Source organism: Patagioenas fasciata, chromosome 12, assembly GCF_037038585.1.
Source record: "Patagioenas fasciata isolate bPatFas1 chromosome 12, bPatFas1.hap1, whole genome shotgun sequence".
NCBI classification, from domain to species: Eukaryota; Metazoa; Chordata; class Aves; order Columbiformes; family Columbidae; genus Patagioenas; species Patagioenas fasciata.
In genome coordinates, this window is record NC_092531.1 from 5316847 (window position 1) to 5340169 (window position 23323).

Genomic DNA, 23323 nt, shown 5'->3' on the forward strand with positions numbered 1-23323 from the left:
CTTCGACTGGGAAACACGGAGAAGTATTCTCCGCCCTCAGCAACAGCTCATATTGCAATCAGCACTGCAAAAATCGCTCTTTTAGACACATGAAAAGCCGGTTATTGTCCATTTGGTGGTGGTTTTTAGCTGGATGCGTGTGAGGACTTGCAGGTCTGATTATCCCGTCAGTGTGCGAGCGCCGCACCTTTCTCTCAGTCAGTATGTTCTCTGTACAGCATCTAACAGCTCTACCGTGGAAATCCTCTCAGAACGGTTCTTGGTGGTGTTCTAAAGCAAGGGCTTGCAAAGTCTTACTGCCCTTTAGCTTGCAAATCTGGAAATGCTTTGGTGTGGTAATGCATGAAAATGCGAAACGCTCCTGTGAAGTTGATGAACGCTCATCTTCCTGTATTATAGCTTGGAAAATTGAGCTGAGATTAAGGCTGGGACCCTCAAACCGGAATTCAACCCCCATGCTCAAAGACAAGGCTTAGTTGAGATACACAACTGGCTGCAGCTGATTTCCAGCTCCCAGCCCCAGGGAGCAGTTTGTGCCCCAGTGCCCTGACATCTCCACTACAAAACTTCTGGATTTTGTGTATTTTGGCTGTATTGGGCTATCAACGGGTCTTTGAGATGGTAAGGGAAGCAGATGTTTGGGCTGTGGCAGGGTAGGAACTGCACTAATTTTTGCTCTAATAATTGCACCCCTCTCGTCTCCTATCAGATCCTGCTCCTTTCTGCAATATAGAGACTATAGGAGGTGCTGTCTGATGTGCAAAATAAAGAAACCACATGCCTTCTCATCTTCCCGTTGTTAAAGCGTAAGAGTAGGAGTTGGAAGGTCTGGTTCCTGTTACTGATTCTGCGGAGAAGTCGGTTTATTTTTCTCCGCTCCTTTTTCCCCCAACTCCCCGCGGTGTGAGAAGGGGAGAGCTGGAGTAACGCGTTCTGACGCGGGCTGCGCACAGAAAACACGGCGCTCGTGTCGCCCTCCACAGCCGGCGATGCTGCGACGGAGCCGCGCGCACCGGCCCATCAGGTGCAGAGTGCACGGGCTGCTCAGACGGGACCTCGTGTTTTTGAGTTTGGTTGGTGTGTAACCCACAGAAAGGCTTCCCGAGGCCCGGGGCCTTCGTGTGTTGAAACTTTACCCGTTATTAATTATTGCACACAATTAAACCTCTAAATTATCCTTTTGTGTGCATGCACTGGTGGTGTCCCTAGGAGAGTTTCTTGAGGTTTCTTTGGTATGTTGCTGTTTTGCTTGCTTTTGCTTTCCCACAGCTCTTAGTTTATGGATTATTTTCCTTATGTTCAATTTTCTTTGTTAAAATAACTTTTTTGGGGGGACTTTGGATTTTAGCCTGTTGAACAACCAAAGAGCCCGGAGACATATTCCTTATAAGGCTGGTTTCTGGCTTTAGGCTCGCTGGTATTTGTGAGGAGCCAAGTTTTGAACTCGGAAAATGTAAATAGCAATAAACGGTGTGGAATTGAAGAACGTAGACTTGGAGAAGCCAAGAGGTTGTCTCTTGCCATCCCTTGAGAAAAGGTGAAGCAGCTTTGGAGCCCCTGAGATAACAGCAATCGTTTCATTCAGAGCTCACCAAACTCTGTGTTTTTAGAGCTTTGGATCTTGAAATAATGACAATTAACATTTCTCTCCCATGACATCTTCCCCGTTGAACCAGAGCTCCTCCAAAATGTTAAACAGGAAGCACGAGGAGCTGCTGTTGTCGTGCAGGAAACATAAATAGAAGCTTCATGTTTCTTGGGGAAAGCGCTTCAAGGGGAAATGGGAAAACCTGCAGGAGCAAGACATCAGCTCATTGTTTTGAGGGGTGGGGGGCTTGAAGTATGTATTTAAATAATGAATGTTATTAATTTATAAATAAAGCTGTATCATATGAATTACATGTAAATATTATGTGTGATTCTATTGTTATCCAGGGTGTTCACGGAGTCCCCCAAAATCCTGAGGAGCTCTCCAATTTCCGCCAGAAATCTGAGAAGGCGTCAAGGAACCAGGTTCATACCCCACCAAAGGAGCTGTCGGTCGCCAACGGGACTTCCCGCCCCCCTGTGCCGAGGAAGGACATGAGGGTGGAAGGACACAACCCCGAATCCAAGTCCAGACTGAGAAGAACTGGTTGGATTTGCAAGGAATGTTCCCAGTGGATCCCTGATCGGGAAACCTACGTGTCCCACATGAAGAGAAACCACGGAAGGGTAAGGTCTCGGGTGAAACGCTTCAACTGGGTAACAAGTTATTTTTAGCAAAAGAGCCAGATAATCGTTAATATTTGGGGCAAAAAGAAGATGAGAATCTGATGGCTGGCTCGCTGAGGAGTGAGCTCAGGGCCTGAACGAAACCAAAATGATGTAGCCTGTTATAAGCACATTTTCTGTTCTTGGTTGTATGCTTTAAACCTGCGCACCTTATCCTCTTTGCTGTTCCTTCTTGCACTGCGTCTCATCTCAGGCTGCTTCTTCGGCTCATCGGTAAGTGGATGGAAAGTCGTGTCTTTCCAGTTGCCGGTTCAACAGTCTGATCTCACTACCTGCACTCAGTTACAGAAGGGACATACAGTTCCTCGACTGATGTTTTGTTGTTTGGTAGATACCGCTGCATCTAACTAGGGAAGAGTGAAAGACTCATGCGGCACACAGAGTGACCGTTGTAAGAACTGTACATCTCAATTTTGTTGCGTTGCATTGACCTACTTCTGTCAAGCGAATCCTTGCTCACTGGCAGAACATAGGCCAAGGTGATGCGCGCAGCCAGATTCCTTAGTCCTTTGGCATCAGGACTTCCTGTTTGATACACTGAGTCGCCCTTCTCGAGTCCCATGGGCAGAGGCTGTGGAAGTCTGGATCGTGGTCTTTGATTCCTTCCAGCTTGATTGGGGAAGGCTGGATTGTCCCACTCAATAAGTACCAAGAGAAGATGGGGGCAGGGGTGAGGGAATGCTGAATTTTCCCATTTAAGTTCTATAGAAGCAGGAAATGTGCCAAATAATTAAGTTCAGTACATATATGTATTCATTAAACAAATCCCAGAAGATTTTAAATGGAATGCACGGAGGTTATACGAAGGGCAGCAGGAAAAGGAGGAGGCTGGTTATGGGGCAGAACTGCGTGGGGGGACGTGGATGTCGTATGTGGATGACAAGTGGGACTGTGTGATGCTTTTTAACATCTCACCCTTTTATTGTGCTGAATTATGAGGAGAGAAACAGGTAATTTGGCTTGTACTTCACACCGGGGTGAATTAATTCTGCAGAGGGGCCTGTGGGGAAATGAACGCACAGGTCAAGCAGCTAATGCAATTCCTATTAAAAACAAACCAAAAAAATCATATACTTTAACTAGTCCTGGTTTTTATAAGACCAGTGCTGATATTAGCCAAATGTTGGGCTGAGTCTAAGTGGGAGCCCAAAATTCTCAGTGGGTTTTTTTGCACCTGAGAGGTGAGGTTGAGATGAAGAGCATGGGAACGTTAGAATCCATCTCCCTGTTGCTAAAGGATCTTTCTGTTCTCCTGCCAGGCTATGAAGAGATATCCCTGTCGACAGTGCGAACGCTCGTTTAACGCCTCCAATAGCCTGCGCAGACACATCCGCAATAATCACGACACAGCAAAGAAAGTTTATACTTGCTGGTACGTACCAAACGCCACTTTTCCACTTTGTTTTCAAGGACAGGCTAATCCTTCAATTTTGGAAGCGCTTTGTAATAGATCCTGTCTGCTCCTGTCCACTCCGGGCTGCAAGTTACTAAGGGAGAACGAGATGTTAAACGTGAGAGACCTGGTGGCTACAATAAGTCCTTGCTTTTGACTTTGGAAGCTTAGGGGAAGGTTTGATTTGAGATCCGCAGGTGCAGATGAGATTTGTATCACGCACCCTTGTGGAACAGCCAATAGAATATTGGGCCAGTCTTTGCTGCTTCGTGGTTGATGTAGTGATGCATCACTCTTGTAGCTTCCCCATGAAAAGATGGTACAACAGGTGACCGTGCAGACTTGTTTCCCACCTCATTCTGAGACAGAATTACAGCACATTTGCGTTGGAAGTTTGCAGGGTTGTATGCTGGGGGATATTTTTTCGTTTCACTCAAATTTTGGTTTAATGCAAGTGTTTCTGAGGAGAGTGCTCTCACTTCACTGCACTTCAGTTACTAAAAGCCTGTCCTGAAGAGTGCAACCCTCATGTGCTTTATTTCTTTGCACTGCCACGTGAGCCACAATAGCTTTTAGTAAATGGATAGAGTATTGGCATCACCACTGGGGCATGACAGGAATGCATTCCTGACACATTTTTTGGCCAGGACGTCTAAACATTCAATTTCTTGTATCTGAGCTCTGCCGTGGAACCTCTGGAGAGGATGAAATATTGACTCCCAGGATGCTTCATTCTGTTTTAAGTTTGTGGGTGTTGGTCTTTGGAGTTATGTGCAGGTGATTTGTATAAATCTGTTCTCTCTGAACCAGCTGTTTTCAAAATCAAAATGAACACAAGGCCTCGCTGGGAAGAAGGATTTCTATAGAAACACCCAAGGACTCACCAGCTTGTGCAGGCCCCAGGGCCCCGTTTTTCTATGATTTTTTAGAACACAGAGTTGTGGATCCGCAGCTTCACCCACGGGTCTGTGGTTCATGTTTACAGCAGAGAAGACCCAGCTAGAAATTCAAGTGAATTGGGTTTGTGTTCAGTTCTCAAGCTTGCAGTTGCTCCTTCTCGAAATCTGTTGATGAAGTCTTAATTGGGCAGCAGTTACGCTCTCTTTAATCACTCCTGAAATCACAGCGCTCTTCTTCCTTGAAATACTCGTCCCAGCGTCTCCAGCAGCTGCTGTTTCTTTGGATCCAAGGTCTTCTCTCTGATCCCTCTTTGATTGTCCAGACATTCTCTGTGACCATTGCTCACAAATCACAGAATCACAGAATGGACTGGGTTGGAAGAGCCCTCAGAGATCATCCAGTCCAACCCTTGGTCCAACTCCAGTCCATTGACCAGATCACGGCACTAAGTGCCATGGCCAATCTCAGTTTACAAACCTCCATGGCCGGTGAGTCCAGCACCTCCCTGGGCAGCCATTCCAATGCTGACCACTCTCTCTGCACAGAATTGCTTTCTCATCTCCAGCCTCAATTTCCCCTGGCAGAGTTGAAGCCCCTGCCCCCTTGTCCTATTGCTGACTGCCTGGGAGAAGAGCCCAATCCCCCCTGGCTAGAACTGCCCTTCAGGTCGTTCTAGAGAGTGCTGAGCTCACCTCTAAGCCTCCTCTTCTCCTCCCATCCCTCTCAACATCTCGGCTCCTTTCTGCCCTCATCACATCTCCGCTGCTCCTTTTCTTTTCCCTCAGTTGCTGGTCTCTTGTTTTTCATCCCACCAGACAGTTTATATCAGTCTCACCTGTTATTTCTTTCAGGGGTTTTGATGCTTTAACTCTGTCTCACCCTCTTCTCCTGGATTTCCAAGTGAGGTGGGAGGAAAATCTGCCATTTTTCTGACAACCGAGTATTTTTGTGACTCCAGGACACAGTCTTGTAGGTGACCTCCCTCTGGCTTCTACCATTTCAAGCTGTGATTTCCCCTTATCTGCCTTCTGCTAAGTGTGTAGGGAGAGAGCGGGATGAGGGACTTGCTTGAACACCCCCTACCAAGCTTCTCACTGAAGAAATTCAGGATAGGAAAGCGTCTTCGCCTGCTCACATGAAAAGAATTCTAAATTAGGACAAATTGCAAAATAGTCTCATGTGTTGTGTGTTTTCTTTCATAATTCATTGTGATGAGGACTCGCTTTTATTTCCCAAGCCTTAAGTACAAACTGCCTGGCACGCCTGATTTTCAACATGTTTATTTTTGATAAATACCCCTTAATAAGCTCTAATCTTTCCTCCACAAGGAAGAAAAATTCCATCACGATTAAATATTGATTCATCATCTAAGAGGTTCCTGTTCAAAACCAGAAGTATTCCATGAGCACATCTACATTTTTACATCGTTACCGACTGTTGCTTAATTTCCATCTCTTTACTGGAAGATCAATAGGAATCTTCTTCTCTCCTTTCAAACGGAGTCTTTGTTGCCCAGAGATGCTTTGTCTCCTCTCGCCTGCTTGTCATCCCACATTTCAGCTGCCATTTGCGCGTCTCGGAGAAGCCTCATCGCTGGGGTTGATGCGGAGCTGCTGGACCATCCCATGTGACCCAAAGGCGATTTTGGGTTTCCACGTTGCTCACAGACACCTCTGTGTACCTCACCATGCTGCACGGGGGGTTACATCTCTACAAGACCTGGCATTTATTTCCAGTAGACGTCGGTCATCGGGAGAGAAGGTTGACAGCTGGCACGTCCCCTTCTTGTCTTTTGAAACATCAACCATGCTCTCTGGCAGCTCTTGAGTCCTACCTAGTTTGACCGTGAATAATTACATATAAATGATACGTTCGTGAGGGCCTCTGCATAGATTATTGTTATTAAAGTTGGAAGTCCAGCAGTTTAGTAAGGATTTTGAGTCTGTTACGATACACGTGGCCTTGTGCTGCAGGCTCCTCGGTTTTGGACGAGCCGTAGGGTCCATCTCCGTGTAGGTCTCTCATCCAGTAGTCATTTTCCCCCCCATGCTTTTCCCATCATGGTTATTTATCTTGTGCTTGCGTAGCATGTGTTACAGTGGGCCTGATCTCCTCTAGGCCCCGTATTTATTAAAATTGAGAGCCGTACTACAAGAAGACGTGCCTTGCTTTCATTCTTATTCATCCATAATCTCTGAATCGTTCTAGATTTCTCTCAGGGGTAATATTTTACTATTAAAACGATGTTTTGCTGCATATTTTGGTAATCTAACAGTACATCACTCACCGGCGTCCGTCTCCAGTGACACCCGTTGGTTTGGCACGTAACAAATTGTTGTTTGGATGGAAATGAACAGCTGGGCTTTAACGATTCCTTTTCCTTTTTGTATTTCCCAGGTACTGCACAGATGAACATCAGACGTTTCCTCAGCCGTTCATGCTGGAGAATCACATCAGCCTCATGCACGGCATCAAAAACCCAGACTTATCCCAGATGGCCAAAGCAAAAGTTCCAGAGAGAGACACAGCAGAAGTAACTGATATATTTTCATTGCAAAATAACCGTACCTGGCAAGTAGCTGTTCCCTGGGGGTGTCACGTCGAGCCCTGGCAGATCCTTCCCCTCCTCTCAGCTCCATCCACGTTGCTTCTCTGTCAGCGTCAGGGCCAGAACCAAAAGTGCAGCTGAAGCTGCAGCAGCACCAGGGCAACGTATTTTGCATTATTCAAGACATTCGTGAACGTGTAACCCGGTATTTTACCGGCCTTTTCTCAGTCTGCTTTGTAACCAGGTCTAACGTAGGTTTGGTTTTACCTCTGTTTTCGCTGCCACTCAGTTCATGAGCCTGGTAGAGTTTTCCTGTTTCTCCCGGGTTTTTTCTGCTAGTTACCAAAGATTTCTGTTTTAAATTACTTATTAGATCCACTACCTACGAGAACCACATTCCTCCCAAGTAGCACATTTTTCAGCAAATATAACTGTTCGGCTACTTTTGAGTTGGTTTGGAGGGTTGGCTGATTGCACTTCATCACTCCATTTACTTAAAAAATAGATGTGAGGTTTTGTTATCACCACAATTTATCATTCAGCTGTACCCTGGCACTGAGGGATCCCAGCCCAGACTGACTCCCCCGTTTATGCCGTAAGGGAACCTGGAGTCTCTTTGTGTAGTTTGTATCAAAAAAACAACGCGCATTCACCCTTAGGGTGTGGAATTTAGCACTTGTTCTTCCACGGGCTCAAACGATAAAGTAACTTTTGAATCTTGTGTTTTTTTAAGGCAAAATCTCCAAAGAAGACGGCAGCGGACGAGCTGGGTCAGGCACAGACTGTTGCGGGTTCGGACGCGCCGCCGGCCAAAAAACTGAAAGCGCACTGGAAATGCGCGAAATGTGGCTTTGCCACCGACGTCAGCGCCGAGTTTCAGGAGCACATCCCGCGGCACAAGACAGACAGCTCCACCTACCAGTGCTTGTTCTGCGGCTTGTGCTACACCTCGCACATCTCCCTCAACAGACACCTCTTCATCGTCCATAAAGTAAAAGATGAGGAGGAGGAGGAGGAAGAGGATGAAGAGGAGGAGGAAGACGAAAGGCAGAAGTTACAAAGGGAGAGGGGTGAGAACGGACACAAGGGGTACAATGGCGAGACGAACACTACGGCGGAAGAAGAAAACCCGAAAGACAAAGAGTGCAAAAGTGACTCAGCTCTTTGTGAGCACAGTCAGACGTGCGGCGTGGAGGGGCCCAACAGCACCTCGCAGAACAATCATTCGAAGTCTCTTAAGACTTAAAAAAGAACCCCTTTTGATTGGTCGGGGGGGTTTTGTTGGGGGGTTTTTACTCAAAAGACGGGGTGGGGATGGGGCGAATCTTTGAAATATTCTGTTGATTTCTTGGGGTGGACATGGCTTTCCGTTAACTTCTATTTGTAAGGGAAATTTAAAAAAGGAAAAAAAACAAAACAAAACCAACCAAACCCTGCCATTGCATCCTAAGTGGTAACTCTCTGCCAGCCCAGAGAGGTGAAAAGGGAAAGCAGGGCGAGAATCCTCGCTGGAGCTCGTCCAGCTCCTGAGGACCGAGGAGCACTTTCTGCAGCTGCCGTTCCCTTCAGACGAGCTCTGTTCCTCTGCGCGCCGCCTCAGCCCTGCCCGGGGCCCGGCCTCGCCTTCCCCATCTCGCTTTCTTTCTCCTTCTATTTATGGCTTTCCTCTCTTCCCATCCTGTCTTTGTTTTATTCATTTTCACTCATGATGCCGTCTCAGCAAAACTCGCTTGTCGGGACCGTGCTGGCCCATCCGGGGCCTCCTGCGTGACTCAGGATGGGTTCGAGCTGTGAGCTGTGCTGATTTTTCTTTAATTGCCTAGATAACCACCTTGTTTTCCAAAAGGCAATTTAATGAAATATCTTGGACCTGAATCATCCTGAAAGAGAATTTTGTAGCCCCCGTCCTCTCGGGTGAGCACAGCTCAAAGCCACGTGTCGCCTGTCGGTGGGGTTGTGCTGCTGGACGCTGTCCCGGGGTGGGCAGAGCTGAGGGGCAGGTTGGCGCCATCCCCGGAAGGGGAAAACATCTCCCGTCCCATTCGTGGTGCTGGCTGGAGCCAAAACATCCCTGACCGTGTCAGCCGGTGTCAGGGCTCCCCGGTGGGCGGGTATTGAGCTGCTGTGGTGAGGAGGGGAGCGCGGCCGCTGAGAGGATGGTGGGAGCTGCCGTCCTGCAGCACCATGAGGCCTGGAGTTCCATCACCAGGGCTGGCATCTGGCGGGAGCTCTGGTGTTTGTTCCATTGGGAGCTCTGGTGTCCATCACAAGGGCATTTGGTCGGGACCCCTGGTGTCTCTCAGGAGCCCTGGTGTACATCACGAGAGCATTTGTTCCATCAGGAGCTCCAGTGTCTGTTGGGAGTTCTGGTGTCCATCACGAGGGTGTTTGGTCAAGAGCTCTGGTGTCCATTGCAAGCTCTGGTGTTGATCGCGAGGGTGTTTGGTCAGGAGCACTGGTCTCTCAGGAGCTCTGGTGCCCATCACGAGGGCATTTGGTCAGGAACTCTGGTCTCTCAGGAGCTCTGGTGCCCATCACGAGGGCATCTGGTCAGGAACTCTGGTCTCTCAGGAGCTCATGTCCATCGCCAGCTCTGGTGTCCATCATGAGGCTAATCATTCCGTCGGGAGCTCCGGTGTCTGTCAGGAGCTCTGGTGTCCATCACAAGGGCATTTGGTCAGGAGCTCTGGTGTCCATCACAAGCTCTGGTGTCCATCACACGCTCTGATGTCCATCACAAGCTCTGGTGTCCATCACATGCTCTGATGTCCATCACAAGCTCTGGTGTCCATCACAAGCTCTGGCGTCCATCACAAGCTCTGGTGTCCATCACACGCTCTGGTGTCTCAGGAGCTTTGGTGTCCATCACACGCTCTGATGTCCATCACACGCTCTGGTGTCTCAGGAGCTCTGGTGCCCATCACCCACTCTGGTGTCTCAGGAGCTCTGGTGCCCATCACCCACTCTGGTGTCTCAGGAGCTCTGGTGCCCATCACCCGCTCTGGCGTTGGTGCCCTCAGCTCTCCTCCCGCCGCGGCCCAGTGTGACTCCTGCCCTGGGAGCCGTTTCTTTCCGTGTGGTCATATTGACTCATTTCTCACTCACTCCCCCGCCTCACACCCGCTTCGTGTAATATAATTATCTCCTCCGCCATTATTTTTATTACATTGAGCCAGATCCCTGCTCGTTATTGTTTACTATGACGATGTTTAACTAATTTAAGAACTATTTATCTTGTCGCATTCGGCCCGCTCACCTCCTCGACGTGTTTTGATACGAACACTTTGGACTCTTTGTACTTTTGATACCTGTGGGCGGCCCAGGCCCGCCCGAGCGCGCAGGGCGGGCTGCAGGGGCCGCTCCCGAGCCGTCACGTCTCTATTTACCCCGCAGCGGCGTCTGTGCCTTTGCTCTGATGTTTACTTCGAAGTATCGCCAATAAACGCATCCAAGGTGCCGGGCTGGGCCTCGTTCTTCCCTCGGGCCGCCATGGCCGCCGCCCTCGGGGGGGTGCGGGCGGAAGCGGCGGTGACGCGGGCGGCAGCGGCACCGGAAGCGGAAGCGCGGCCGGCCGGGCGGGCGGTGGTGGCGGCGCCGGCGATGCTGTCGCTGGATTTTCTGGACGATGTTCGGCGCATGAACAAGCGGCAGGTGCTGGGGGGACCGGGGGGAGCGGGGAGGGTGCGTGTTTTGGGGAGATCGGGCCGGGCGTGCCCTGCGCGGCCCCGGTTCCTGACCCCCCCGCAGCTGTACTACCAGGTGCTGAACTTCGGGATGATCGTCTCGTCCGCGCTCATGATCTGGAAGGGGCTGATGGTGGTGACGGGCAGCGAGAGCCCCATCGTGGTGGTGCTGAGGTAAATCCCGCCCCGGCGGGACGTGGGGGCTCGTTCGGGATCTGGGCCGGAACCGAGGGGCTTCCCGGCTATGGGGTGAGAGCCCTGGGGCTGCTGTGGGGCAGGGACAGGCGGGAAATGAGGGGAGCGAGGCCACCCCGGGGGGTTACGCTGATTTAGCGCCCTGCTGCTCAACCAGCGGGTTATGTTTTAATATCAGTGTGATCTGCAGAGATCTTTCTACACCAGCATCGTCAGACTGTGGTTGATCCACTGTAAATGTCTCTGCTCCCAAGGAACGGGCAATGGGATGAGAGGAAACGGCTTCAAGTTGCACCAGGGGAGGTGGAGGTTGGATCTGGGGAACAATTGGTGACCTAATTAATGTTTACAAATATATAAAGGGTGAGTGTCAGGAGAATGCAGCCAGGCTCTTCTCGGTGACAACCAGTGACAGGTCAAGGGGCAATGGGTGCAAACTGGAACTCAGGAGGTTCCACTGAAAGAGGAGAAGAAACTTGTTGGGGGTGAGGGTGTCAGAGCCTGGCCCAGGCTGCCCAGGGAGGTTGTGGAGTCTCCTTCTGTGCAGCCATTCAAACCCGCCTGGACACCTTCCTGTGGAACCTCAGCTGGGTGTTCCTGCTCCATGGGGGGATTGCACTGGATGAGCTTTCCAGGTCCCTTCAACCCCTCACATTCTGGGATTCTGTGAATTTCTTCCCCAAAGGGCTGTGGGGCATTGGAACAGGCTGCCCAGGACAGTACTGGAGTCACCATCCCTGGAGAGTTGGACAGGTGGACATGAGGTTCTCAGGGACATGGGGCAGGGCCAGGGCGGGGTTATGGTTGGACGCCGTGATCTTGAGGGCCTGTTCTAACCAAAGTGATTCTGTGAGGCTGATGGGCTCAGGTAACAATAGCGTCTGTCAGCTCCCTGGAGCGTACCTGAGAGGTGGCCCTGAGGGAGGAAACAAGAGGAGAAAGGACTTCCAAGGAATATGGTGAGAGCGCAACGCAGGCATTTCCCCTTGGAGAAACGCTCAGCCACAGCTCTGAGCAGGAGAGGTTTGCAAAACCAAAGTCTTGAAGCACAGAGCCTGACAGAAGCGACAGGCCCCTTGTTTGGGCGTCATCCCTGTGTCAATGCAACGTTTGTGGCAGAGCTCGACTTCTCAGGGCAGTAATGGAGTCACCATCCCTGGAAGGGTTTAAAAGACATAGAGATGAGGTTCTCAGGGACATGGGTTAGTCCGAGAGTTAGATTATGGTTGGACTTGATGATCTTGAGGGTCTTTTCAAACCCAGATGATTCTGTGATTCTCCTCAAAGCCAATGGCACCTCCCACAGTGGCAGCTGCAGCAGCAGAATACAGCGGCACCTCCTGCCCTGCCCCCGTGTCGCTGCTACTGCCCAAATAGTTGTCTGGTGGGATGACTCTTGGTCAGTGAAGAGGAACCTGTAATCTTTGAGCCACCAGAGAATAAACTCATATAGTGAAAAGTGTACTTTAAATGGGAACTGGCCGCAGTGAACTCTATTATGTGTTATGTTACATCCTTAAAAGGATCCATTAATGCTGCTTCTGCAGCTGTTTGGTTTTTTCCTAGCCTTCTGGTGAGCCATAGCCTGACCAGGAAAAGGGGAGCCTCATCTGTACCCTTTTATACAAGGACTATTCCCCTGTAACTGCATGTGATAAAATATATTTCACGTGTTTCCCTCAGGGAAGGGCTGTGCAGGAGGCAGCACCCGCGTGTCCCCCACACCCTACTGCCTGAGACCAGTTCACAGAACCACAGAATGTGAGGGGTTGGAAAGGACCTGGAAAGCTCACCCAGTGCAATCCCCCCATGGAGCAGGAACACCCAGCTGAGGTTCCACAGGAAGGTGTCCAGGCGGGTTTGAATGTCTGCAGAGAAGGAGACTCCACAACCTCCCTGGGCAGCCTGGGCCAGGCTCTGCCACCCTCACCAGGAACAAGTTTCTTCTCCTCTTTCAGTGGAACCTCCTGTGCTCCAGTTTGCACCCATTGCCCCTTGTCCTGTCATTGGTTGTCACCCAGAAGAGCCTGGCTCCATCCTCCTGACACTGCCCCTTTCCATATTGATCCCCAGGAATGAGTCCCCCCTCAGTCTCCTCTTCTCCAGCTCCAGAGCCCCAGCTCCCTCAGCCTTTCCTCACACGGGAGATGCTCCACTCCCTTCAGCATCTTGGTGGCTGCGCTGGACTCTCTCCAGCAGTTCCCTGTCCTTCTGGAGCTGAGGGGCCACAGCTGGACACAATATTCCAGGTGTGGTCTCCCCAGGGCAGAATAGAGGGGTGGGAGAACCTCTCTTGACCTGCTAACCAACCAACCTGCGGCCGCAGCTGTGGGGCAGCCACTGGACGCTGGTGTGGACACCACGTGGGGCCTTGTCTGTGTCTTTTTACGTCAGTGTTCATTACTGCGTGTCATTTAACAAAGCTCCGTCCTGATGTGGCTGTGAAGTCCAGGGCAGTCAGGGAGCGAGACGGGGCCATTGAGTCCTGTCCCTGCTGCAGCGATGGGATCTCCTGTGCTGAATAGCAGCTGTCTCGAGATAAAACACAAATATATGAGGTGCCGAAAGTTCATCATTTTGTCTTCTGCTGCATTATGTATTTGGAATTAAGAAGGTTAAGTATTTTGTAACAATTGCCATTTACAAGACAGGAGAAAAATAACTTGAATAGCGGTGCCTGAAATGAGATAGTTAAGCGAAGCGATGAATCACAGTAACAAATTTTTAGTGCATCTGTCCGTCTGTTCCAGATGGGAATACAAGAGCGCTGTGTGTTTTCAGTGCTTTGTTCGTGAGGATGATCTATCTACCTGCAAAAAATGGAAGATAAAAAATAAATGACAAAAACTTTGCACCATTGTGGTGCTGCCAGTGTAGCCCTACCGACTGAGTGTTGAAATCTTGTTCAACCACTCCTCTTCTCTTTTGCAGCGGAAGCATGGAGCCTGCGTTTCACAGAGGAGACCTGCTGTTCCTCACGAACCGAATCGAGGATCCCATCAGAGTGGGAGAAATCGTCGTCTTTAGGATAGAAGGACGGGAAATTCCCATAGTCCATCGCGTCCTGAAAATTCATGAGAAGTATGTTGAGAATCTGGGGGGGGGTTGTACTGCAAATGTTGAGCTAAGTTGTAATTTTCCTCATTTCGTTGGGTAAATGAATGGGCGGGATGTCAGTAACAGGTGTCCAGGTGCTGTAGGACATGACGCAGAAGTTTCAGACACACAGAATCTGCCCTCCTGGGCTTATGTGTGAGGATCGCCCAGCTGAATGCACGAAGTGGGGAGTCCGTGCCGGAATCCTGGGCTCCCCACATCACTGAATGTCGCCGGTGCCATCATTTCCATCCCAAGCTGCTGCATCATGTTGCTGTGTTGTCCCTTGGAGCTGTGGCTGCATTTGTGTGTGTGAAGTGAGTTTTGTTGGTAGAGGTAGAACTTACGGAGAAGGTGTCTTGTGTGTAGCATGTGTTATTTTTAAAGTTGCCTTTATGGTTCTGCTCTCATGCAGAGGCAGAGTGTTCATAGAATCACAGAATCATTTTGGTTGGAAGAGACCCTTAAGATCATGGAGTCCAACCATAACCCACCCCTGGCACTGCCCCATGTCCTGAGAACCTCATCTCCATGTCCAACCCTCCAGGGATGGTGACTCCAGCACTGCCCTGGGCAGCCTGTTCCAATGCCCCACAGCCCTTTGGGGAAGAAATGTTTCCTAATATCCAATCTAAATGTTCCCTGGCACAACCTGAGGCCGTTTCTCCTCTTCCTAGGCCACTCAAGGCCATTTCCTTGTTCCTTTTCTTCCCTGTCAGAAGTTTGTGCTGTTTCATGCGCTGTGCTCTCCACGTACTGTCGGTTCTCTTACATTTCACAGGTTGCATGTCTGACATGCAGCCACTCGGGTTTGATTGCTGAATGGGGCTTCGTTTTCCAAGCAAAGCTTCTTCTGGAGCCATGAGCCTTCCTGGTTGGAGAATCCCAGGCTGGTGTGGGCTGCAGGGACCTCTGTAGATTCCCCTGACTAATGCAGGGTCACCAGAGCAGATCACACAGGTGGGTCCAGGCAGGTTAGAATGTCTCAGACTCCACACCCGCTCTGGGCAGCCTGGGCCAGGCTCTGGCACCTCCCAGCAAAGAAGTTTCTGCTCATGTTCAGATGGAGCCTCCTGTGTTTCAGTCTGTGCCCATTGCCCCTCACCCTGGCGTTGGGCACCATTGGACAGAGTCTGCTCCATCCTCTGACACACACCCTAAGATGTTGATCCCATTGATCAGATCCCTCTCAGCTTCTCTTCTCCAGCTCAACAGCCCCAGCTCTCTCAGTGTCTCCTCAGCATCTATCTTTGTAGCTCTTTCTGGACTCTCTCCAGTAATTCTTTGTCCTTCTTAAACCAGACACAACACTCAAAACACAGTCTGGGGGGACACGCGCCAGGCCCATGAGGCATTTGAGCCAAAACTAAATCTTGAACTGAACCCTTGTTCTTCAAGGCAGCTCTGAGAGCACATTTGTAGCAGCCACAGCCGTTGGACATGGAGACCATGTGTGTGGTCCAAGGTCAAGGTGGAGCAGCTTTGTGGGCATCAGCAGTGCAGCAGAAACCCCGTCTGTGCGAGCGGCACAGGGTGACCCAGCAGGTTGTTTGCTGTTCAGGTGTGTTCTGCACCCAAAACTTTGACCAGCGTGAGTTCCATGAGACCACTAATTTAAAGGGAAAGTCGATAGATGTGGTGACTTTGCTGTCTAAACCTTGCACGTGCGCTTTTGGTGATGTGTCGGGAACTCACTGTTGCTCCAGTGCTGCTGCTGGGTCTGATTATTGAAGAGTCAGGGTCTCCGCTCTCAGCCGGTGTACGGGAAGGAGAAGCACAACTGTACATTTTGTGTGGCAGCTGGTCTCCAAATATTACCCACCCTTCTTCTTTTGCCTGTCTCTGTCTCAGCAGGAGGTATTAAGGTGTCCAGCACATTGTTTTTAATATGACAGGACCATAGTGTCAGTCCTAGATTCTCTGCTATTTTAGGTTTCATTTAAATGAAACAACCAAACACATCTTTAGGTTAAGAAAGATACAACTGAAAAACCCTTACTGTGCCCTGAGGTGAGGCGCTGAAGGTATCGGACTCGGTGGTATTGGCTGCTTCTTTTGCTGGTTAAAGGGTATTTTTTTCTTTCACTATTTAAAGAATATTTTGCTGGTACTGGTTTGGAATTCAGGAGTGTCCTCTGAGTGGCTGGAGATTCCCGTTTCTTCCTGTAGCTACGGAATGAATAGGAAAACTGAAAAGTCTCCGCAAAAGCCAACAGGAGTGTCAAAGTGCAGGAAAACTGAAATCCTGTTCTTCAGGGTTTTGTGGTAACTCAGAATCACCCAGAATCCCAAAATAATGTCAGGGGTTGGAAGGGCCCTGGAAAGCTCATCCAGTGCAATCCCCCCATGGAGCAGGAACACCCAGCTGAGGTTCCACAGGAAGGTGTCCAGGCGGGTTTGAATGTCTGCACAGAAGGAGACTCCACAACCTCCCTGGGCAGCCTGGGCCAGGCTCTGACACCCTCACCCCCAACAAGTTTCTTCTCCTCTTTCAGTGGAACCTCCTGTGTTCCAGTTTGCACCCATTGCCCCTTGTCCTGTCACTGGTTGTCACCCAGAAGAGCCTGGCTCCATCCTCCTGACACTGCCCCTTTCCATATTGATCCCCAGGAATGAGTCCCCCCTCAGTCTCCTCCAGCTCCAGAGCCCCAGCTCCCTCAGCCTTTCCTCACACAGGAGATGCTCCACTCCATCATCACACCAGTATCGTTCCAGTGAGAAAATGGTTTTTCCTCACTAGCCTGTGTGCAGAAGGAAATTGAGTTCATTCTTTATCGCTAAACGGACTCTGCGCTCAAACTGTGCCCAGTGGCGCTGGTGCCGGGAGCTGGAGCTGTTCCTGGAGCTGCTGCCTCCAGCATCATCTGGGGGCTCAACCCGTGTTATCGGGACGGCAGCGTCTGCCGGACTGTCCCTGAGCTCCCAGGGTGGTGGTTGTTTCCACACTGAGCAAAATGTGCTTTGAAGAAAGATCTGGTCTTAAAACATAGATTTTTTTCCCCCTTTTTTCCTTTTATTTCATTATCTCCCCCCTTCTGGTTTTGTCTTTTCTCTCCTTTTTTACCCCTCTTTTCTCGCTTTTCTCTGTTTTCTCTTTTTCCTTTCCCCCTCCTTTTCCCCCTCCTTTTCCCCGTTTTCCCCCTTTTCCCCCTTTCTCCACTTTTCTCCCCTTTTCCCCCCTTCTCTCCCCCTTTTCCACACCTTTTACCCCTCTTTCCCCCTTTTTCCCTTCCCCCCCCTTTCCCTCCTCTTTGTTTCCCCCTCTGTTCCTCCCCCCACTTCCTTCTTCCCCTCCCGGTTCCCCTCCGTTATCCCTCCTTTCCTTCATTCCCCCACTTTTTCCCTTTTCCCTCCCTTTCTACCCCCTTTTCCCCCCCTTTTCTACCCTTTTATCCTTCACCCTTTTTTCTTCTTTTCCCCCTTTTTTCCCCCCCCCCGTTTTCCTTTTTCTTTCCTTTTTTTGCTTGTTCCCCTTTTATCCTCGCGAGCTTGTCCTGCCCAGCACGCTCAGCCGTTCGGGCGCAGTGGAAGCGGCCCAGCGAGCGGGATGAGCCGCCTGGGAAAGGTGCGTAACGTGGAGCACAACAGCAGCAAAGGCTCCTCTGCCCCACGATCCTGTTGCTGACAAACTCGCTAATTCATCTCACAACAAATTAAAGGCAGCACATAGCAATCATTTCCCTGCTTTCCACAAATGATTTTGAGCACAAATCCTCAGTTCTTTATTAAGAGCCTCCTCCTTTTCCTTTCTCACACTGGTCGCTTTTTGAACCGGTGCCATTTTTTGGCATCCAAACCGTCCTCTTGGGGAGCCGGGGTCGGGTGCACCGCCGTTAGTTCCGCACGGCACCTCGTCTGCCGTGAGTTAACCCGTTACCGCCGCCTCTCGTTCGCTGCCCTCTGGGTCTTGCGTTGGAAGAGGCAGCAAAAGCAGTTTGGTTGTTGCTGTCTGTGCCATTTCTGTTGGACGACTGTTTTATCTCCATCAGTTCTGCCTTTTCCAGGCTGCAGAGTCCTGCAGCACACGATTGCTTCTAATATCTTTGTGTTAGTCTCGATGCGCTCGTTCCAGAGCAGCTCTTATTAAGTTCCTGTTCCCTGCCTTACCGGCTGTCTTGTCTTTGCCAGGCAAAACGGGGACATCAAATTTCTGACAAAGGGAGACAATAACGCCGTGGATGACCGAGGGCTGTACAAACGGGGGCAGCACTGGTTGGAGAAAAAGGACGTCGTGGGACGAGCGAGAGGGTAAGTGACGGTGAAAGAGCTGCGGCTTCTCACGCTGCCCTCCCCCAACGCCGTCTGTTAATCCTCTGGATCTCTCTCTGTGGGAAAGCGTTTCAAAGAGTGCTGCGGGGAGTTAAAAGACAAAGGCCGCTCAGTTCTGAGCTTGGCTTAAGCGAAGGCGTCAAGCTGTGAGCTGAGCACAGGGCTCTGGTGCCGGGCGGACAGCGGTGTGAGGGCAGCGCACGCTCGGGCGTGATGGGAGTTTCCTTCGAAATCATTCTGCGAGGCACCGGCTTTGCAGGGAAGCGAGGTCTGAAAAAGGCCGAGGCTCAAACACTCTCTGGGGCTGTTTGTCGCTCGTTCCGCGCAGCCACAGCACCCTGCTCGGGGAAGGACGTTCCAAGCCTGTCGACCGTCACCCTCGCGTGCTCGAGTGGCTTTTCCTTGGCACGAGAACCAGGGCAGGGCTTCCCCGCCTGCGCCCTCCGACCCTGTTTGATTCCATAAAACCTCTACTCTTGTAGATTTGTGCCGTACATTGGAATAGTGACTATCTTAATGAACGATTATCCGAAATTCAAGGTAAGAGCTCTTTCATTTTCTGCCTGCTTCTCCCACCCCAGCTAAAATTCCTTCTTGAGAACCTTATATGCACGGGCAGAACCATTTGCCCTGCGTGTTCGCTGCTGCTGCTGCATCTTTAGATGTGGGTGTGCGCTCTTGTGTCTTCTCTTCTTTCTCCTACAGTACGCAGTCCTCTTTTTACTGGGTTTATTTGTGCTGGTCCATCGAGAGTAGCCTCTTGCACTGAAACACAAGCTGAAGGTGCCAAGGATTTTTTTAGCTGAACGTTTGAAGTAGACGATCGTCCGGTGTGCCGGGAGGAAGAAGAAAACATGCATTTCAAAGCTGCTTGCCAGTTTGGGTTTGTCTTGTTTTTTACTGCGCAAGGGCGGATGTTTGTCACAGTATTTCCAATGGTTTGTCACATTTTAGCATTTTTAGTGAGTTTTTATATTAAAAATTTAAGCCAAACCGTTCAGTGTTTGTACTTTGGAGCTGAGCTTCCTCTCCAAGTGCCTGCAGGACCGTGTCCTCCGCGTCGGGCGAGCGCTGTCACACCGCGAGCCGCAGACGTGATGTTTGTTCCAATTCCCGTTTGGAATAAAGGTTTTACATCTCGCCCGGTATGAGCCCTGACACGTTCTTCGTCATTGCTGCTGAGTGCAGCCCCGTCGCCCGCTTCCCCGGGGGTGCGCGCGCTTTGCCGCTGTGGGCGCTCATAGAGCGGGGCAAACTCACTTGGCCTCTTTACAGAGCAACAGCGGCTGCTGCTCTCGCTGCTTTTTGGAGACTGAGCAGTTCCCGAGCTGTAGATCCGCTCAATATCACACTGAAATCGTTTAAAGACTGCGAGGTGTTCTGTGCTCAAGGTGGCAAAGGATTATTTTGCACATGAGCTGTCACTGTGGCCCTGGGTAGCAGAGTTGGGGTGGGAAGTACCTGTAGCTATATCTAATACTTACAGCTAGTACCTATAACTATTTGGCAGGCTTAGCTCTCCTCAATCTTGCAGAATCTGCAGACAGTTCAAACCTACAGAGCGTGACTTCAGGTGCGTTTCACTGTATCCTCTATTCCCTCATCTTCATGGCTGCTCCAGGGTCGCACAGTTTAACCGGGGGGTTTGTTCCCAGCGTAGGATGAAGGAAAACAAATCATCTTATGTTTGGGACGCTGCAAAAGGTCTCTGTCCAGGTCCAGCCCGCGGCGCTAAGGGCCTGAGGCTCTTGGAGTAATCATCACTGAGTAATAAAAAGTGGGAATAAAATCCCTGCCTCCCACTCCCAGTGTTGGAGACCTCGAGGATTTGGATACAGAATTTCTCCAACACGAACGGGATGTTTTGTTAAAAGCCGAACCTGGGCAGCAGTGAGGGAACACAAAATCTCCCTTTGGGAGCTGCTGTCGCAGCGTTTCCACTTTTGCAGGACACGCCGAGCCCGGGTCTGTTCCCTACTTTGCCTTGAGCTTCAACTCTTTTGGTGCATAAATTGGGTTTTAACTTGGGACTGAGCCGAGCTCTTCTGAAATGTGCTGATCAACACCTCTCACTGCAAACTCGCCCAGAGCTGTTGCTGTTCTCCCCGGCCTCTCGCTTTCACACCTTTTGTGAAAACCTGAGCGTGCAGTGGCTGTGTTACTGTCGCTGAGTCAATTTAACATAAAAAAAAAGGCTAAACCACAAAGGATTTCTGATTGTAGGGGATGCAAGGATTAGCTCTTAAAGGGCACCTGCAGAACCCTGGTTCCGAGAGAAAAGAAATGGTCGTTTTTGAGGTGTGGGGAATAACGTGCCCATCCTGCTGGTGGCAGGAAGGTGTCACTGGGTGGCCACTCTTCTGCATTTGCAGACGCTTTGAGGACAGAAACACTTGCCCTAAATCAGGGGCTGTAGCATGAGGTTTGGGAAGTCGTCTCTGTGGCCCGTGTTCTGTTTATTTTCAGCTCGATGCAGCCGAGAACGTGGTTCTGCGTTACCCGCAGTCGCGAAACGAGGTGTTGGCTCTAATTAGAGCGAGGATAAATCAGCAGCTCCCGCAGCCCCATCACCCCCGTGTCCCCGCGACACCTTTTGCAGCGGGAGGAGCCGGGGACGAGGCTGCACAGCCTGGGAACCGAGAACATGGGGACAGGATGACAAAGGGTTGTCGCTGCCTCTGTCCCCCCAGCTTTATTCTGCTTTGCTGAGCAGAAAAGCCCCAGAGCATGCAGGCTCTGGGTGCTAACGCTGAGGGTTTGGCGAGCGCTGCTGTGCTCCTGCAGGGCTGGGGGTTTTGCTGTTAGAACTTGATGTGTCTTTGTTTTTCATTTCAGGTTTCTCTGTGTTGTTAAAGGTGAAGCTCCAACAGAGCCTTTGAGACGTGAGGCTTAGAGAAGATGGAGGTGGGAAAGATGGAGATCTCCGTGTCGCTGCGGGAAGGGGATTTGTTTGTAAAGCGTGTGGGTGTTGAACGGTCTGGTTTATAGAGGCAAAAGGAGAAAAAAAAGCCTGCCAGGGCTAAGGTTGCTGTTGCCTCTGTTGTGGTTACAGCCAAACGCAGCAGGTTCTCTGGGAGGCGATTTATTGTTTAATTACCGTTCAGTCACATCCGCAGCGCAGGGCGCAGATTCCTCCGTGGGCAGGACTGTTCCGCACGGCTCCTCGTCCTCGCTGGAGTTGTGTTGGGTGACTTGTATTCCTATCACGCCAACGCACAAGCGCAAGCACGCTGGACAGGGGGCGAGCGGTGAGGTGTAACGTGCTGAGAGCTGAGGCTCCTTCAGACCAGGCTCTGTGTGTGTGTTTACGCCGCTTGAACGCGCGGTTGCCGGTTAAACAATAATACACATTACACTGCTTCACCCCGATCTGTGGCTAGCAGGGGTTGCCAGGGCTTGGGTTTCTAAGATGATTGGTTGCCTGCTTTATTTCGTGAGACCGGGTAATCTTACGGTGGTTTTCTTGCCCTTAATATCAGAGCAGTCAACATTATTTTTTCTGAGGAGAACCTGCAGGATGAAGTCTTGTCCATGCGTGGTTCTAAGACGTCTTGCTGCTGGAGAAATGTGTGAAGGCAACACCAGCTCCTGGAATGGGCTGTGTGTGGTGGCCAAGAGAAGGAGGGAACACTCGAGCAAGTGTAGAGTCCGACGTCTGGGCAGGAACAACCCCAGGTTCCAGTGTAAGTTGGGGAATGACCTATTAGAGAGCAGTGTAGGGGAAAGGGACCTGGGGGTCCTGGGGACAGCAGGGTGAGCATGAGCCAGCACTGGGCCCTTGTGGCCAGGAAGCCAATGGTACCTGGGGTGGGTTAGAAGGGGGTGGTCAGTAGGTCAGAGAGGTTCTCCTGCCCCTCTGCTCTGCCCTGGGGAGACCACACCTGGAATCTTGTGTCCAGTTGTGGCCCCTCAGCTCCAGAAGGACAGGGAACTGCTGGAGAGAGTCCAGCGCAGCCACCAAGATGCTGAAGGGAGTGGAGCATCTCCCGTGTGAGGAAAGGCTGAGGGAGCTGGGGCTCTGGAGCTGGAGAAGAGGAGACTGAGGGGGGACTCATTCCTGGGGATCAATATGGAAAGGGGCAGTGTCAGGAGGATGGAGCCAGGCTCTTCTGGGTGACAACCAGTGACAGGACAAGGGGCAATGGGTGCAAACTGGAACACAGGAGGTTCCACTGAAAGAGGAGAAGAAACTTGTTGGGGGTGAGGGTGTCAGAGCCTGGCCCAGGCTGCCCAGGGAGGTTGTGGAGTCTCCTTCTGTGCAGACATTCAAACCCGCCTGGACACCTTCCTGTGGAACCTCAGCTGGGTGTTCCTGCTCCATGGGGGGATTGCACTGGATGGCATGTGTTGCTAACACAAGTGTTATAGAGCAACTTACCTACAGAGGCTATTAAAAATCCCCTGCTCCAGAGGAATATACATCTGAGGTGACCTTTGGCATATTTACTTTATATTTGAGAGACACTTAAGAGATTTTAGTTATCAGGATAATTTCAGGTAGCTGAGGAGATGTTTGCTTTGTGCCAGGATTCATGAGAATAGGAAACTATAAACAAAAGTAATGAGAGGTTCTCTTGTCTGACAGAAATTTTAGGGAAAAAATGGAGAAGACAAAAAGTCATCCATCAGTAAAGGAAGCAGACAAGAATGAAAGTCTTTCCTAATCCATTTGCACTTCCACATTGCATTTTGAGCTGATTTAATCACTTCCTGCCCCCTTTCCCTTCTCCCCTCCCTTGCAATATTCATTTTTCATCTTCTTCTTCTTCATCTTCATCTTCATGTTCTTCATCTTCACCTTCACCTTCATCATCTGCACCCGCTGCTTCAGCTCATTCCCCCCATGCGAAGGAACACGGTGGCTTTCCTGGTGGCATCTACCGAGCCACCATCGGGTGGATTCTCCGCTGGGTAGTGATCGGTGGCTTTGCTGCTGCGTCTGTAGGAAGCCACCAGCTCCTCCCC

The 23323-nt window shown here is 50.6% G+C and overlaps 2 protein-coding genes across 3 annotated transcripts in view; both read left to right on the forward strand.

Moving 5' to 3' along the window:
- Positions 1 to 10575, forward strand: part of ZNF592 (zinc finger protein 592) — a 42426-nt gene extending 31851 nt beyond the window's left edge. Inside the window, exons 7-10 of the mRNA XM_065847080.2 lie at positions 1936 to 2214; positions 3534 to 3646; positions 6965 to 7100; positions 7849 to 10575. Of these exons, the coding sequence (XP_065703152.2) occupies positions 1936 to 2214; positions 3534 to 3646; positions 6965 to 7100; positions 7849 to 8361 (1041 nt within the window). The 3' untranslated portion in view covers positions 8362 to 10575. The remainder of the gene's footprint in view (positions 1 to 1935; positions 2215 to 3533; positions 3647 to 6964; positions 7101 to 7848) is intronic.
- Positions 10576 to 10641: 66 nt separating this feature from the next.
- The window catches only part of SEC11A (SEC11 homolog A, signal peptidase complex subunit), a 135614-nt gene continuing 122932 nt past the window's right edge, over positions 10642 to 23323 (forward strand). The window contains exons 1-6 of one of the 2 annotated variants that reach the window (XM_065847366.2): positions 10643 to 10766; positions 10863 to 10972; positions 13925 to 14074; positions 18218 to 18337; positions 18841 to 18898; positions 19064 to 19498. In XM_065847366.2, the coding sequence (XP_065703438.1) occupies positions 10716 to 10766; positions 10863 to 10972; positions 13925 to 14074; positions 18218 to 18337; positions 18841 to 18898; positions 19064 to 19114 (540 nt within the window). In that variant the 5' untranslated portion in view covers positions 10643 to 10715 and the 3' untranslated portion in view covers positions 19115 to 19498. Of the gene's footprint in view, positions 10767 to 10862; positions 10973 to 13924; positions 14075 to 18217; positions 18338 to 18840; positions 18899 to 19063; positions 19499 to 23323 lie in introns of those variants that run through there. The other variant, XM_071813701.1, reaches the window with a different exon arrangement.